Source organism: Hypomesus transpacificus, chromosome 6 (genome assembly GCF_021917145.1).
Source record: "Hypomesus transpacificus isolate Combined female chromosome 6, fHypTra1, whole genome shotgun sequence".
NCBI lineage: Eukaryota > Metazoa > Chordata > Actinopteri > Osmeriformes > Osmeridae > Hypomesus > Hypomesus transpacificus.
In genome coordinates, this window is record NC_061065.1 from 191206 (window position 1) to 203661 (window position 12456).

The window sequence follows — 12456 nt, forward strand, 5'->3', positions numbered from 1 at the left end:
TGATCTACAAGTATTCTGTTGCTTCCCTTTTCTCCAAAAAGTTAAAGCACAAAAAACAACCTTCTAACATTTTCATATCAAGTGAATACCACATTCTCATCCTTATAACAAATGTTTTAACTTTTATTGGTTGATTTTAAGAGGTTACATAGTAGTAAACACACTGGTTACATCATGTTAAGTTTGAAAACTCCACACACCTCAAGCTGCTCTAGGAATCATTCATTCTCAGAACTGCCACTGGAGGGCGTCAAAGAGCCAGCGCACAGAGCATCATCGAGTGAGACATCCATCATCGTTAAACCTTATTTTGGTGGTGCTTCTTTTCTGAAGAATGTAGAATCCTGAAGGAACTAGAAGGGATACATTGTTTTTAATCAAGTACCAGGAGGTGACAGATTCAAGTAGAATAAAGGAGTGAGCACATGTTCCACTCAGGTACGTCTGAATGCCCGAGAAATCATACAGATGACAAACATCTACTGGAAACATGAATCAGTTGAACAAAATAAAAATTATACACAAATGAACACTTAAATTAGAAGAAAATGTAGGAAACGCAGAAGAGGAAGAGATGCAAGGTAGAGATAGCATCGGACTAACGGGGGCTCAGGAAGCAAAATGCAGACGAGTCACATGATTTCTAGAAAACAACATTAGTGCATCAATTATAATACATATCATTAGTGCTGATCAGACATTGTGTGTCGAAAGTATGTTTGCATGAACAACTGAGTACAGTTAGTTTTTGACAGTGTTGACATACAGTAGCTTAAGACCTTTTCTGAACCAATGCGCAGCAACAACAAGCTCCAAAATGTTGAGACAACATTTCATCAACGCTACACTGAGCCGAGAACGAGAGGTGTGTTTTTACTGGAAGTTGGTGACGGTTATGTTGCTGTTGGACAGTCTACACACCTGGAGGGGAGCGCCAGAGATAGGGGAAAGGATGTTGACCTGGTGAGGTCAGGCACATGGCTTCCTGTCTGGCTGGGCACAGGGAGGAGAGGAAGGGGTTGGGGGGGGGCTGGCTTGGTGGGGGAAAGGATTCTCTGGTTAAACTGGCAGGAAGAGTGAGTTAAGTGGACTGGAGCATTACAGGGGTCAGGGGTAAGGGGTAAGGTTAATGGTGAAGGCTGTCTGAGGGTGGCAGACGTACCAAAACTCGAGAGGAGAGCAGGAGGAGAGAGGAGAGCAGGAGGAGGAGAGGAGAGCAGGATGAGGAGAAGAGAGAGGAAAGGAGAGAGAAGAGCAGGAGGAGGAGAGCAGGAGGTGATGGCCCTACAGCAGCTCAGGGTGATGGCCCTAAAGCAGCTCAGGTAGATGGCTGTAGACTGAGTCCAGCAGAGTCTGGCTCGCCTCGTGGCTCTTCACACCAGCGATCTCAAACAGGCGGTCCAGCTTGTCCTCGGCAGCAGGGATCTCCTCCACCACGCGCAGTTCTTCAGGGTTCAGGATGTGCAACATGTCATCAAAAATGGGCTGCAGGTCACATGGGTCAAGACGGACCTGGCGAAGAACTGTGTCTTTCTTCTCTGGAGGGTTAGGGAGGGAGGAGGACACTGTTACACGCTCTGCTCTATTAGGCAACAACAGACTGTTAGAATAATGTCTCTATGCTGCTCTCCTCTACAAGGTCAACACAAATACCAAAATCCACACAAAAAAGCCTTGATGGTATTAAGTCCTAAATAGATATCTCTAACAAGATACTTTGATGTCAAATCTATTGTACTACAGAGAGACAAAACATTCACAGAGCAGTTGAGATTCTCTCGTCTTGCAGGATCACAAAAAGATCAGACTTCAGTTGTGTGGTCATGTGACAGCCCTGGTCATGTGACCAGTCCTGGTCATGTGACCAACCTTTGGTAATGAAGGATCCGGTCCTGCTGAGGGCAGAGTCTTTACTGGAGGTGGAGTCACAGCGCAGCAGGGGCTCAGATTCGTCGGGAAAGAAGCCCTTGCTGCGGTCCACGGGAGACCCCTCCACCACGCCAGGCCCGTCAGCAGACCGGGGGGGACTGGGGCCCGCAGTAACATTCACACACACCATCAGCTGGGCCACATCAAACTGCAGAGAGGGAGAGAAGGGAGAGAGGATGGAGAGAGAGGAGAGAGAAAGGAGGGGGAGTGGAGGAGGAGAGTGGGGAGGAGAAAGAGGGAGAGAGAGAGCGATGGAGGACAAGAGAGGAAGGGATTAGATTGTTAACAGGGAACAGAAGAGGAGCAGAGAGAACAGTCCTGGGAAACCCTGTCCCACACATCTGACCCCCTATGCATGGCTATTAATCAGAAAGTTACCGGTTCGATTCTGTAAGTCGTTCTGGATAAGAGCGTCTGCTAAATGACTAAATGTAAATGTAATTGCAACCTCCCTACCCCCCCCCCTTCCTGGCCTGCAGTGTGTCTAATATCTAGAAATATACAGTGCCCTCCAAAAGTATTGGAACAGTGAGGCCAATTCCTTTATTTTTGCTGTAGACTGAAAACATTTGGGCTTGACATCAAACGATGAATGTGAAACCAGAGATCAACGTTTCAGCTTTTATTTCCAGGTATTTACATCAGGATCTGATGCACAAATTAGAAAATATCACCTTTTTGTTCGAACCCACCCATTTGTCACGTGAGCAAAAGTATTGGAACATGTGACTGACAGGTGTGTTTTGTTGCCCAGGTGTGTCCTATTACATACATTATTCAATCAATAAATACCACTGAATGTCTACACTCAGGTTCAGATTGGGTAAGATAGGTTTTGTCTATGCAGACTGTATTCAGAGGTGAAAACAACATGAAAACCAGAGCGCTGTCTTTGGGTGAAAAACAAGCAATTGTGAGTCTTAGAGAAGATGGAAAATCAATCAGAGCCATTGCAGAAACATTGGCCATAGCCAGTACAACCATTTGGAATGTCCTGAAGAAGAAGAAAACTACTGGTGTACTAAGTAACAGACGTCGAACAGGTAGACCAAGGAAAACATCAGCAGTTGATGACAGAAACATTGTGAGAGCTGTAAAGAAAGACCCTAAAACAACTGTTAGTGAGATCAGCAACAACCTCCAGATGGCAGGAGTGAAGGTATCACTATCTACTGTTCGCAGAAGACTTCATGAACAAAAGTACAAGGGCTACACCAGAAGATGCAAACCACTCATTAGCAAGAAGAATAGGAAGGCCAGGCTGGAATTTGCCAAAAAGTACAGAGATGAACCTCAAAAATTCTGGGACAAAGTTTTATGGACTGATGAGACAAAGATTAACTTTTACCAAAGTGATGGAAAGGCTAAAGTTTGGAGAAAGAAAGGAACTGCTCATGATCCCAAACACACAAGCTCATCTGTGAAACACGGTGGAGGTAATGTCATGGCTTGGGCTTGCATGGCTTCTTCTGGGACGGGCTCATTAATCTTCATTGAGGATGTAACACATGATGGCAGCAGCAAAATGAACTCGGAAGTCTACAGAAACATTTTGTCTGCCAATTTAAGGAAAGATGCAACCAAACTGATTGGCAGAGCCTTCATCATGCAGCAAGATAACGACCCAAAACACACTGCCAAAACAACAAAGGAGTTCATCAGGGGCAAGAAATGGAAGGTATTAGACTGGCCAAGTCAATCTCCAGACTTAAACCCTATAGAGCATGCATTTTACCTGCTTAAGAGGAGACTGAAGGGAGGAACCCCACAAAACAAACAACAACTGAAAGAGGCTGCAGTGAAAGCCTGGGAAAGCATCAAAAAGGAAGAATGCAAAAGTTTGGTGACGTCAATGGGTCACAGACTTGCTGCAGTTATTGAAAGCAAAGGATTTGCAACTAAATATTAAGTCTTATTCACTTAAATATGTTTTAAGTATATCTGTTCCAATACTTTTGCTCACATGACAAATGGGTGGATTCAAACAAAATGTGATATTTTCTTAGTTGTGCATCAGATCCTGATGTAAATACCTGGAAATAAAAGCTGAAACGTTGATCTCTGGTCTCACGTTCATTATTTGATGTCAAGCCCAAATGTTTTCAGTCTACAGCAAAAATAAAGGAATTCGCCTCACTGTTCCAATACTTTTGGAGGGCACTGTAGATTCTAATATCTAGGAATATAGAATTTAATATCTAGAACTGTAGAATCTAATATCTAGAAATATAGAATCTAATATCTAGGAATATAGAATCTAATAGCTAGAACTCTAAAACCCAATAGTGAACAAATGTCCTGTCTGGGGATAAATAAAGTGTGATCTAGAATCTATCCATATGGCAGAAGAGATGGATGGCATCTTCTCAGATGAGAACAATCTAGTAGGATCTTACGGCACTGTTACTAGACTGTTCTAGTCACACACACTGTTCACACACACACACACACTATGTGACCCATATGCTGTCTCTCTGACCCATATTCTCCACCATTGTCTCTCTGATTCCATAACGTCTCACACACGCACACACACTCTCTCACAGACACACACATAGTGACACAAAGTGTGTGTGTGTGTGAGAGACAGGGAGAGGGAGAGAGACAGAGACAGACAGAGACACAAAGAGAGACAGGAAGAGGGAGAGAGACAGAGACAGACAGAGAGACAAATAGAGACAGAGAGGGAGCCTGTTACACCACCTGTGGTTGTCAAAATAACCCAGTCACGAAGCAGCTCCAAACAACATGACCGGGAAAATACAACCTCCCTCCCTCCCTCTTTAGTTTAGGTTTAGTCAGGAGTTTGGTCTAACCTGGCCTGGCATGGTTTAGTCAGGAGTCTGGTCTAACGTGGTTAAGCATGGATGTCCCTCAACACATTATTGATGACCTGTTATCTCATCCACTATCAACACAGATACAGAGTACACACTCATCAGCACCCCTCAGGGATGATGAAGCGGCGACGACAGCAGGAAGCAGAAAGTCTACCAGACCCCAGTAGCAGGACCAGACAGTACTGCAGGATTTGACCTCACAGTCAAGGACATCAGGGATAATGTACACACATACACACACACAATGTGTTGCGAATCTGGCAATAAGGAGTAAGGGAGGAGGGAGCGAAGGAGGGAAGGGAGAGAGAGAGAAAGTAGAAGCTGATGAATGATTGACTTTCATCTAGGTGAATGTGTTTCACCTTGTGCAATAGACTGGAGTGGAGAGATCTAGGATGGAGAGAAAAGAGGAGAAGGAGGGAGAGAGAAAATGAGGGAGAGAAAGAGAAGGAGAGAGAAGGGAGGAGACAGAGAGAAGGAGGGAGGAGAGAGAGAAGGAGGGAGGAGAGAGAGGATGGAGGAGAGAAAAAGGAGGAAGGAGAGGATGGAGGAGAGAGAGGAGCGAGAGAAGAAGAGAGGAGAGAGAAGGAGGAAGAGAGAGAGAAGGAGGGAAGAGGGAGAGAGAGAAGGAGGGAGAGAAGGAGAAAGAGAAAGGAGGGAGAGAAGGAGAGAGGAGAAAGAGAAGGAGGGAGAGAGGACTAGAGTGCCAGGGTTAAAGCCAGGGAGGTCACGGGGCCCTGGGGCATGATGGAAAGAAGAGTCTTGTGACTTGTTGACAACTTGTTAACGTACCAACACTGTCAGTCTGCCATCTAGTCCCTGCAGACAGTGCCGTACTGTTCATCCACTCAACACATCCAGACACCAACCACATACTCTCACACAAGTGAAGCCAGATTAAGACCTGGGGAGTATTCCAGGTAGCGGGTTTAGTGAAAACTTTTGAGTTGGTTAACCCTGAAAAGAGGCATACTCCGGGATTTCCATTCCGGAAAGAGAGGTAATGAAAACCTTTGGTCAGTGTCCATGGTAACTTACTCTGGGAACCTAACCTGCTCGCTAGCAGGTTTTGCATGACAAACTCTGCGTTTCTACCTAGATCCTCCCACTTTCTGAGCCTGATAGCATTGGCAGACATGGGATATCCTTTCCTGGCTCAGCTGACCGATCTAGAACTAAATTTTATTCGCTAAATTATACGTCGGGATAGGATTTATTATAGGATCTATAATTTCCTGATTAATACCTAAATTAACGTTACCATTTTCCGTCACAACCTGTAATTTATTTTAGTAACATTTTCAGCCCTTAGGCCTATATCGCTTATGTTACACACTGTGGACGTGCACTCAGAACCGGCCAAATGGTTTTTGGCATTGAAATAAGGACAAATAATTGAAATTGTATTTGGTGTTCTTCAAGGTCTACTAATAGAAACCAAATAATGTTAATACCAATGGAATTACAATTATTTGAATCTATGGGTTGAATCAGAGCAAGAATGGTCAAAATAAGGTTAAATACAATAATAATTTAATCATATTGCAAATGATTTAAATGAATGAAGGTTAACTCTTACTCTACCATGATTATTGTAAACCAGAGATAGAAAGCAAGAGGTGAGCAAGAAGGAGTAGGACAAGCCAGAGCTGAGGAGAACGTCTCAGGAGATCAAGAATCCACAGAACAATGATTCACAATTCCTTTTTATACCCAAGAACAACCAATCACACCAAAATCTTGACCCTTACTTATCAACATGTGACCAGCAATGCTACAGTAAGTTACAAAATGATGTGTGAGAGCCATCAAGTTGAGACTCCATCCAGTAACTCCAGATTTTACCATATGAGAAAGGGGGGCAGGTTGATAGCCTTTCAGAATCAGCCTTTATTATTCTGCCCCAAGTACACCATCTCTTGGTCAAAATAGAAAGTCAGCAAATTCAACAATTTGTATTCGCTATTGTTCCTACAATTAACATCACCTGTGACCATGCACCCTCCTGGAACTGGTGTTCCAGTAAATGTTTTTCAAGATTAGCCTTTATTCTTCTACCCTAAGTAGGCCTACACCATCTCTTGGTCAGATGTTGGCACTTTCTTTATGAGATGCAGTTTTTACAACTCATTTACTTGTAACTGGGAATACATGAGATTACATTAAAGGTCCCATGACACGAAATGTTCACTTTAGGAGGTTATTTAATATTAATATGAGTTGCAGTTGGTCCCCCAGTGGCTAGAAATGTTGCTAGGTGTAAACCAAGCCCTGGGTATTCTTCTCCGCCTTTGAGAAAATGAAAGCTGAAACGCTCGGTTTTGAAAATGTCCCTATTGTGACGTCACAATAGGGAAGGTTACCTCCCCTTTCTCTGCTTTGCTGGCACAGAGAATTTAGCCCACCAATGAGAAAATGAGCCACGACCGTGAGAGCGTGATATTGCTTTTTCCTCGAGACATCATGGCCTGCAAACGACCGAAGCATGGCAGTTAGCCCCGTCTCTTTCTTCCTTTAAAGCTACAGACACAGTAATGGCACGTCCTGAGAAAAGCTCATTGTGGGACTGCTCGTAGTGACTGTAATTCTGCACCAAGGCTGAATTTCGGGAAAGAGACTTCAGATACTGTATTGGGGGACCACTAATGCCTTTATAAAAGCAGTGTTTCCTCTATGGCCCGCCATGGCTACATTTCTGCCACCACGGTATCAGAAATAGGGCTGTACAAAAGGCCGTATATCAGCAGTGATTGGGGTTAGAGTGTATATTGGAGAATAGCACGGACACGTGTGTGTCCTTGAGAACTGTAAGTCGTATAACTTATGTTGTCAGTTCATTTAAGCCAGTTAAGCCAAATTTAAATTAGAGAGGGTACAATTTCCGTGGAAATTGTAGGGTGTGCTCACTTGCGTTGGTTGCAGGTGGGTCCGTCCCCTAAGTTTTTCCCTTCTAGTGATATTTTCAAGCATTTAGCCTAATCGTATTGCATAATTCATAAAGAACCCCCTTTGAAACAAGCTACTGTAACAACGTTGTCTCCAGCAGTATTTCAGATGGAATCGCGATTCAAACAGTACCTGCTAACTGAAAATATGCCCCCAAAAACGTAAATAAGTTTGACATTTATTTAGGGGGAAATGGCTAAGTCAAAAGAGTTTGACGTGATTTGTGTCATGTGCAGGTGATGGATCACGTATTAACCAATAGGGTGTCGGAATGGTATATGTTTATACTTCTCAAACAAACAATCAAATTCACTCTATCCGGATGGCGCAATTTTTCTGGAAAGTTTTTTTGAACGATGACAAGCTGGAATGAAAACAAGCCAAACTGATATTGGAGTAACAAGGCTATTTTTAAAATGTAAGGAATTAAAAGTACAGATAATTGCGTGAAAATGTAAGGAGTAGAAGTAGAAAGTCGTCTGAAAAATAATTACTTCAGTAAAGTATAGATACCCAAAATTTCTACTTAAGTACTTGACACCTCTGCAATCATGAAGCCGCCCGATCCCAACACAAGCTCTTCTCCTGCCTGGCCCCCCAATGGTGGAACCAGCCCCCACCTCCATCAGGGACACTGACTGTCTCTCAAGACGCACTTGTCTCGGGAGTACAACGGCACTTAGGAATTCTTGGCTGGACCTGATGTTAATTTCCTCCAGGATCACAATGACACTCATTGAGAGACTTGTTGCTCTTGTAGGTTAGTTATAACGAAGTTAACTCTTGAACTCGCTGCAAAATATTTAACTGTTAGTTGTTCTTCTACAGGTGCAGTCTTGCACTTTTTGAGGTTCATGTTGTTTTAATTTGTAACTTGTATAACTGCATGCTGTTGTAACAGGCGTGGTCTTGCAAGTTCCGTCAGAGGCACTGTCCGCTCCGACCAGGTGTCGAACTTACCATCTCTGACTTCCCAAGCGCCACCACTACCAACTATGCCAACGAAAAGCTAGCAACTCGTTGACGCGGGCTACATACTTGAGGAGTGAGTTTCACCACATACCGGCTACACTCTTATGGGTCTTCCCTCTGGCACTTGTTTAGTTTTTTACAATGTATGCTTCATGTTTTAGCTGCTTGCAATGTTTGGGACTACCTCGTTGTTATGATCAGTGACCTATGCTCTTTTGTAAAGCTCTCTCTTGGAAGTCGCTTTGGATAAAAGCGTCTGCTAAATGCATAAGTGTGCGGTGAGGGAGTCGGGCTAGTAATCAGAAGGTTGCCGGATCGATTTCCCGCCGTGCCAAATGACATTGTGTCCTTGGGCAAGGCACTTCTAGCCTGGCTGCCAGCCCAACTTCTCCCGCCCCCCAAAAAAAATTTGGTCGGGAAGTTGGGTCTGGAGGGTCTCGTATTGGGGACCAACTACAGAAAACCAGAATCTGGGCGAACCAATGAAATTGCCAGGGCGGGCTTTATACGATGATGGACAGATGATCAACAGTAACGTAATCACCCACGTCACAAAAGAGCGCTTAAGTTGAATTCGTTTTGAACAAACATGGCTACCGCTGGAGATCTGGGTTGTTATGATTCTGCCATCGAGTCTGTTTTAGAAGACATCGACAGCGCATTAATTTTGAAAGAGGAACAGAGAGACGCAATCAAGGCATTTGTCGATGGAAAATATGTTTTTGCCGTCCTTCCTACGGGATTCGGTAAAAGTTTAATTTATCAGCTGGCCCCGATGGTCGCGAAGAAGATGGGACACAATGAAAACCCAGTGGCCATTGTGGTTTCTCCTTTTCTTTTGTGGAGTTGTAATCCTAAACGGAGAACTTGTTTGTATATGCATTGCCCTTTATTGTTTCGCTCAAAAAGGTTGACCGTGTGAACAAGTACTCCCCCTACCCTTAAATTAATTTTACAACACCGGCAAAAATCGTTTGTATTCATTCTTCAAGCATACTTCAAGTTTGCTTGTAGTTTAGTTCTGTTGACAACAACTATGCGGTGCTTAACATACGTCACATACTCTGTTGCTCTGATTGGTTGTAGATCTATCCAATTGAGCGAAGAGGCATTTGTTTTCCAGGCTCGTTTGAAACACGCCCTGTAGTCAAAGCCCAACGGAGAGTTCTCAGACTCATATTCTGACTAAAATTATGAGTATGACAACGTCAGGCTAAGGCACTTCACCCTACTTCCCTCGGGGGGAATGTCCCTGTACTTACTGTAAGTCGCTCTGGATAAGAGCGTCTGCTAAATGACTAAATGTAAATGTAAACCCGTGCAGTAGAGAAAATGCGCTCGGCTACACAGCCGGCAGTTCTTGAATGAATCTAAAGGTACTTTGATGGCGACGTCACAGTGACGTATCTTCGGCGCCGTCTCAAGTCGGACAAAAAGTCTAACCAGAATTCACTGTTTCAAGTCAGCCGCCTGCAGCCGGCTGCAGCGCTGAATGAAGTCAGTCCATGTCAAACAAACCTAATGTGATCCTGGAGGTATGTGTCATGTATAGTCCTGAGGGTGTCAAAGACAGAAAGCTAACGTGAGGGTGTCAGAGACAGGAAGCTAACCTGAGGTTGTGTCAGAGACAGGAAGCTAACCTGAGGGTGTGTCAGAGACAGGAAGCTAACCTGAGGGTGTGTCAGAGACAGGAAGCTAACCTGAGGTTGTGTCAGAGACAGGAAGCTAACCTGAGGGTGTGTCAGAGACAGGAAGCTAACCTGAGGGTGTGTCAGAGAAAGGAACCTAACCTGAGGGTGTCAGAGACAGGAAGCTAACCTGAGGTTGTGTCAGAGACAGGAAGCTAACCTGAGGGTGTGTCAGAGACAGGAAGCTAACCTGAGGTTGTCAGAGACAGGAAGCTAACCTGAGGGTGTGTCAGAGACAGGAAGCTAACCTGAGGTTGTGTCAGAGACAGGAAGCTAACCTGAGGGTGTCAGAGACATGAAGCTAACCTGAGGGTGTCAGAGACATGAAGCTAACCTGAGGGTGTGTCAGAGACAGGAAGCTAACCTGAGGGTGTGTCAGAGACAGGAACTTAATCTGCGGGTGTCAGAGACAGGAAGCTAACCTGAGGGTGTGTCAGAGACAGGAAGCTAACCTGAGGTTGTGTCAGACAGGAAGCTAACCTGAGGATTGTCTTCTATGACGCAGCGCATCTTCTCCACCACGTCGGTGCGTCTGTGCCTGTGCAGGGCGCTGATCAGCTTGGCTAGGCTGGCGTCGCGGTCACGGACCGTCCAGTGCTGCAGAGCGGCGTAAGCTCGCTCCTGGTCCGACCCGTAGCTGCTGGAGAAGGCTGCCACCTCGCGCTCCGAGGCGTTGGCCAGAGACTGATACATATCAACCCACTGACCCCCCACCTGAGACGACACAAGTTTCAGGATGTCCACCCCTGAAGGGGAGGGGAAGAGAGAGGAGAGAGGGGAGGGAGGGGAAGAGAGAGGAGGGGGGGAGGGGAAGAGAGAGGAGGAGAGGAGAGAGGGGAGGGGGGAGAGAGGGGAGGGGGGGAAGAGAGGAGGGGGGGAAGGAGGGGAGGAGAGAGGGGAGGGGGGGGAGAGAGGGGAGGGGGGGAGAGAGGAGAGGAGGAGAGGAGAAAGAGAGAGGAGGGGGGAGGGGAAGGGGGAGGGGAGGGGAAGAGAGAGGAGAGAGGGGAGAGGAAGAGAGAGGAGGGAGGGAGGGGAGAGGGGGGAAGAGAGAGGAGAGGAGAGAGGGGAGGGGAGGAAAAGAGGGGGGAGGGAGAGGAAGAGAGAGGAGGGGAAGAGAGAGGAGAAAGAGGGGGGAGGAGATGGGGGAGGAGAGAGGGGAGAGGAGAGAGGGAGGAAGAGAGGGGGGAGGGGAATAGAGAGAAGGGGGGAGAGAGAGGAGGGGAGGGAGGGGAAGAGAGAGGAGAGGAGAGAGGGGAGGGGAGGAAGAGAGAGGAGAGGGGGGGGAGAGGAGAGGAGAAAGAGAGAGGAAAAAGAGAGGAGGGGGAGAGAGGAGGGGGAGAGAGGAGGGGGGAGAGAGGGTAAAGGAGGGGGGGAGGAGAAAAGAGAGGATGGGGGGAGTGGAGGGAAGGGGAGGGGAGGAGAGAGGAGGAAGAGAAAGGAGGGGAGGGGAAGAGAGAGGAGGGGAGGGGAGAGGAGAGGAGAAGAGAGAGCAAGATTATTTTTTCATATATAATATATGGCTAGTATTAATCAACCATGTTTTTATAAAAGAATCATAAAGTGCTGCAAGAGTAAAGCAGCCTGTCTGATGAGGAGCAGGACACCAACACTGTGATGATGATGATGATGACTAACTAGGTCAATCAATGACTACATATTGCATCTGTCTTCACCCCTCTGACAGATATAACACCACGCATGAAGAATGTGGAATCTCATCAGGGGTGTCTCTGTAACTGGAGATCCCAGGTCAGAACAGTCAGAGAAAAGTTATTACTCAACCAAGAAATTAGGTTATCGCCAGACAATGCAGGTTTTGCAATCTCTCTGGGCCTTTCCTTGTTTACTATCCCTTTCATCTGAGAGAGAGAGAGAGAGAGAGAGAGAGAGAGAGAGAGAGAGAGAGAGAGAGAGAGAGAGAGAGAGAGAGAGAGAGAGACAGACAGACAGAGTTAACCACCTCTGTTGCAACAAGTTGCTGCCCAGAATGGCTGCCCAGTTATAGAATAGCCATAGGAGGATCTCCAGGAATGGAAACTGAATGCCTCTAAGCCATAACTCAGGAGTCTCTTCAACTCTTC

General features: G+C 45.8%; 1 protein-coding gene across 1 annotated transcript in view; it reads right to left on the reverse strand.

Moving 5' to 3' along the window:
- Positions 1-87: 87 nt before the first annotated feature.
- The window catches only part of LOC124468999 (tumor necrosis factor receptor superfamily member 21-like), a 12981-nt gene continuing 612 nt past the window's right edge, over positions 88-12456 (reverse strand). Inside the window, exons 2-4 of the mRNA XM_047022078.1 lie at positions 10856-11121; positions 1870-2077; positions 88-1538 (exon numbers count right to left, since the gene is read on the reverse strand). Of these exons, the coding sequence (XP_046878034.1) occupies positions 1309-1538; positions 1870-2077; positions 10856-11121 (704 nt within the window). The 3' untranslated portion in view covers positions 88-1308. The remainder of the gene's footprint in view (positions 1539-1869; positions 2078-10855; positions 11122-12456) is intronic.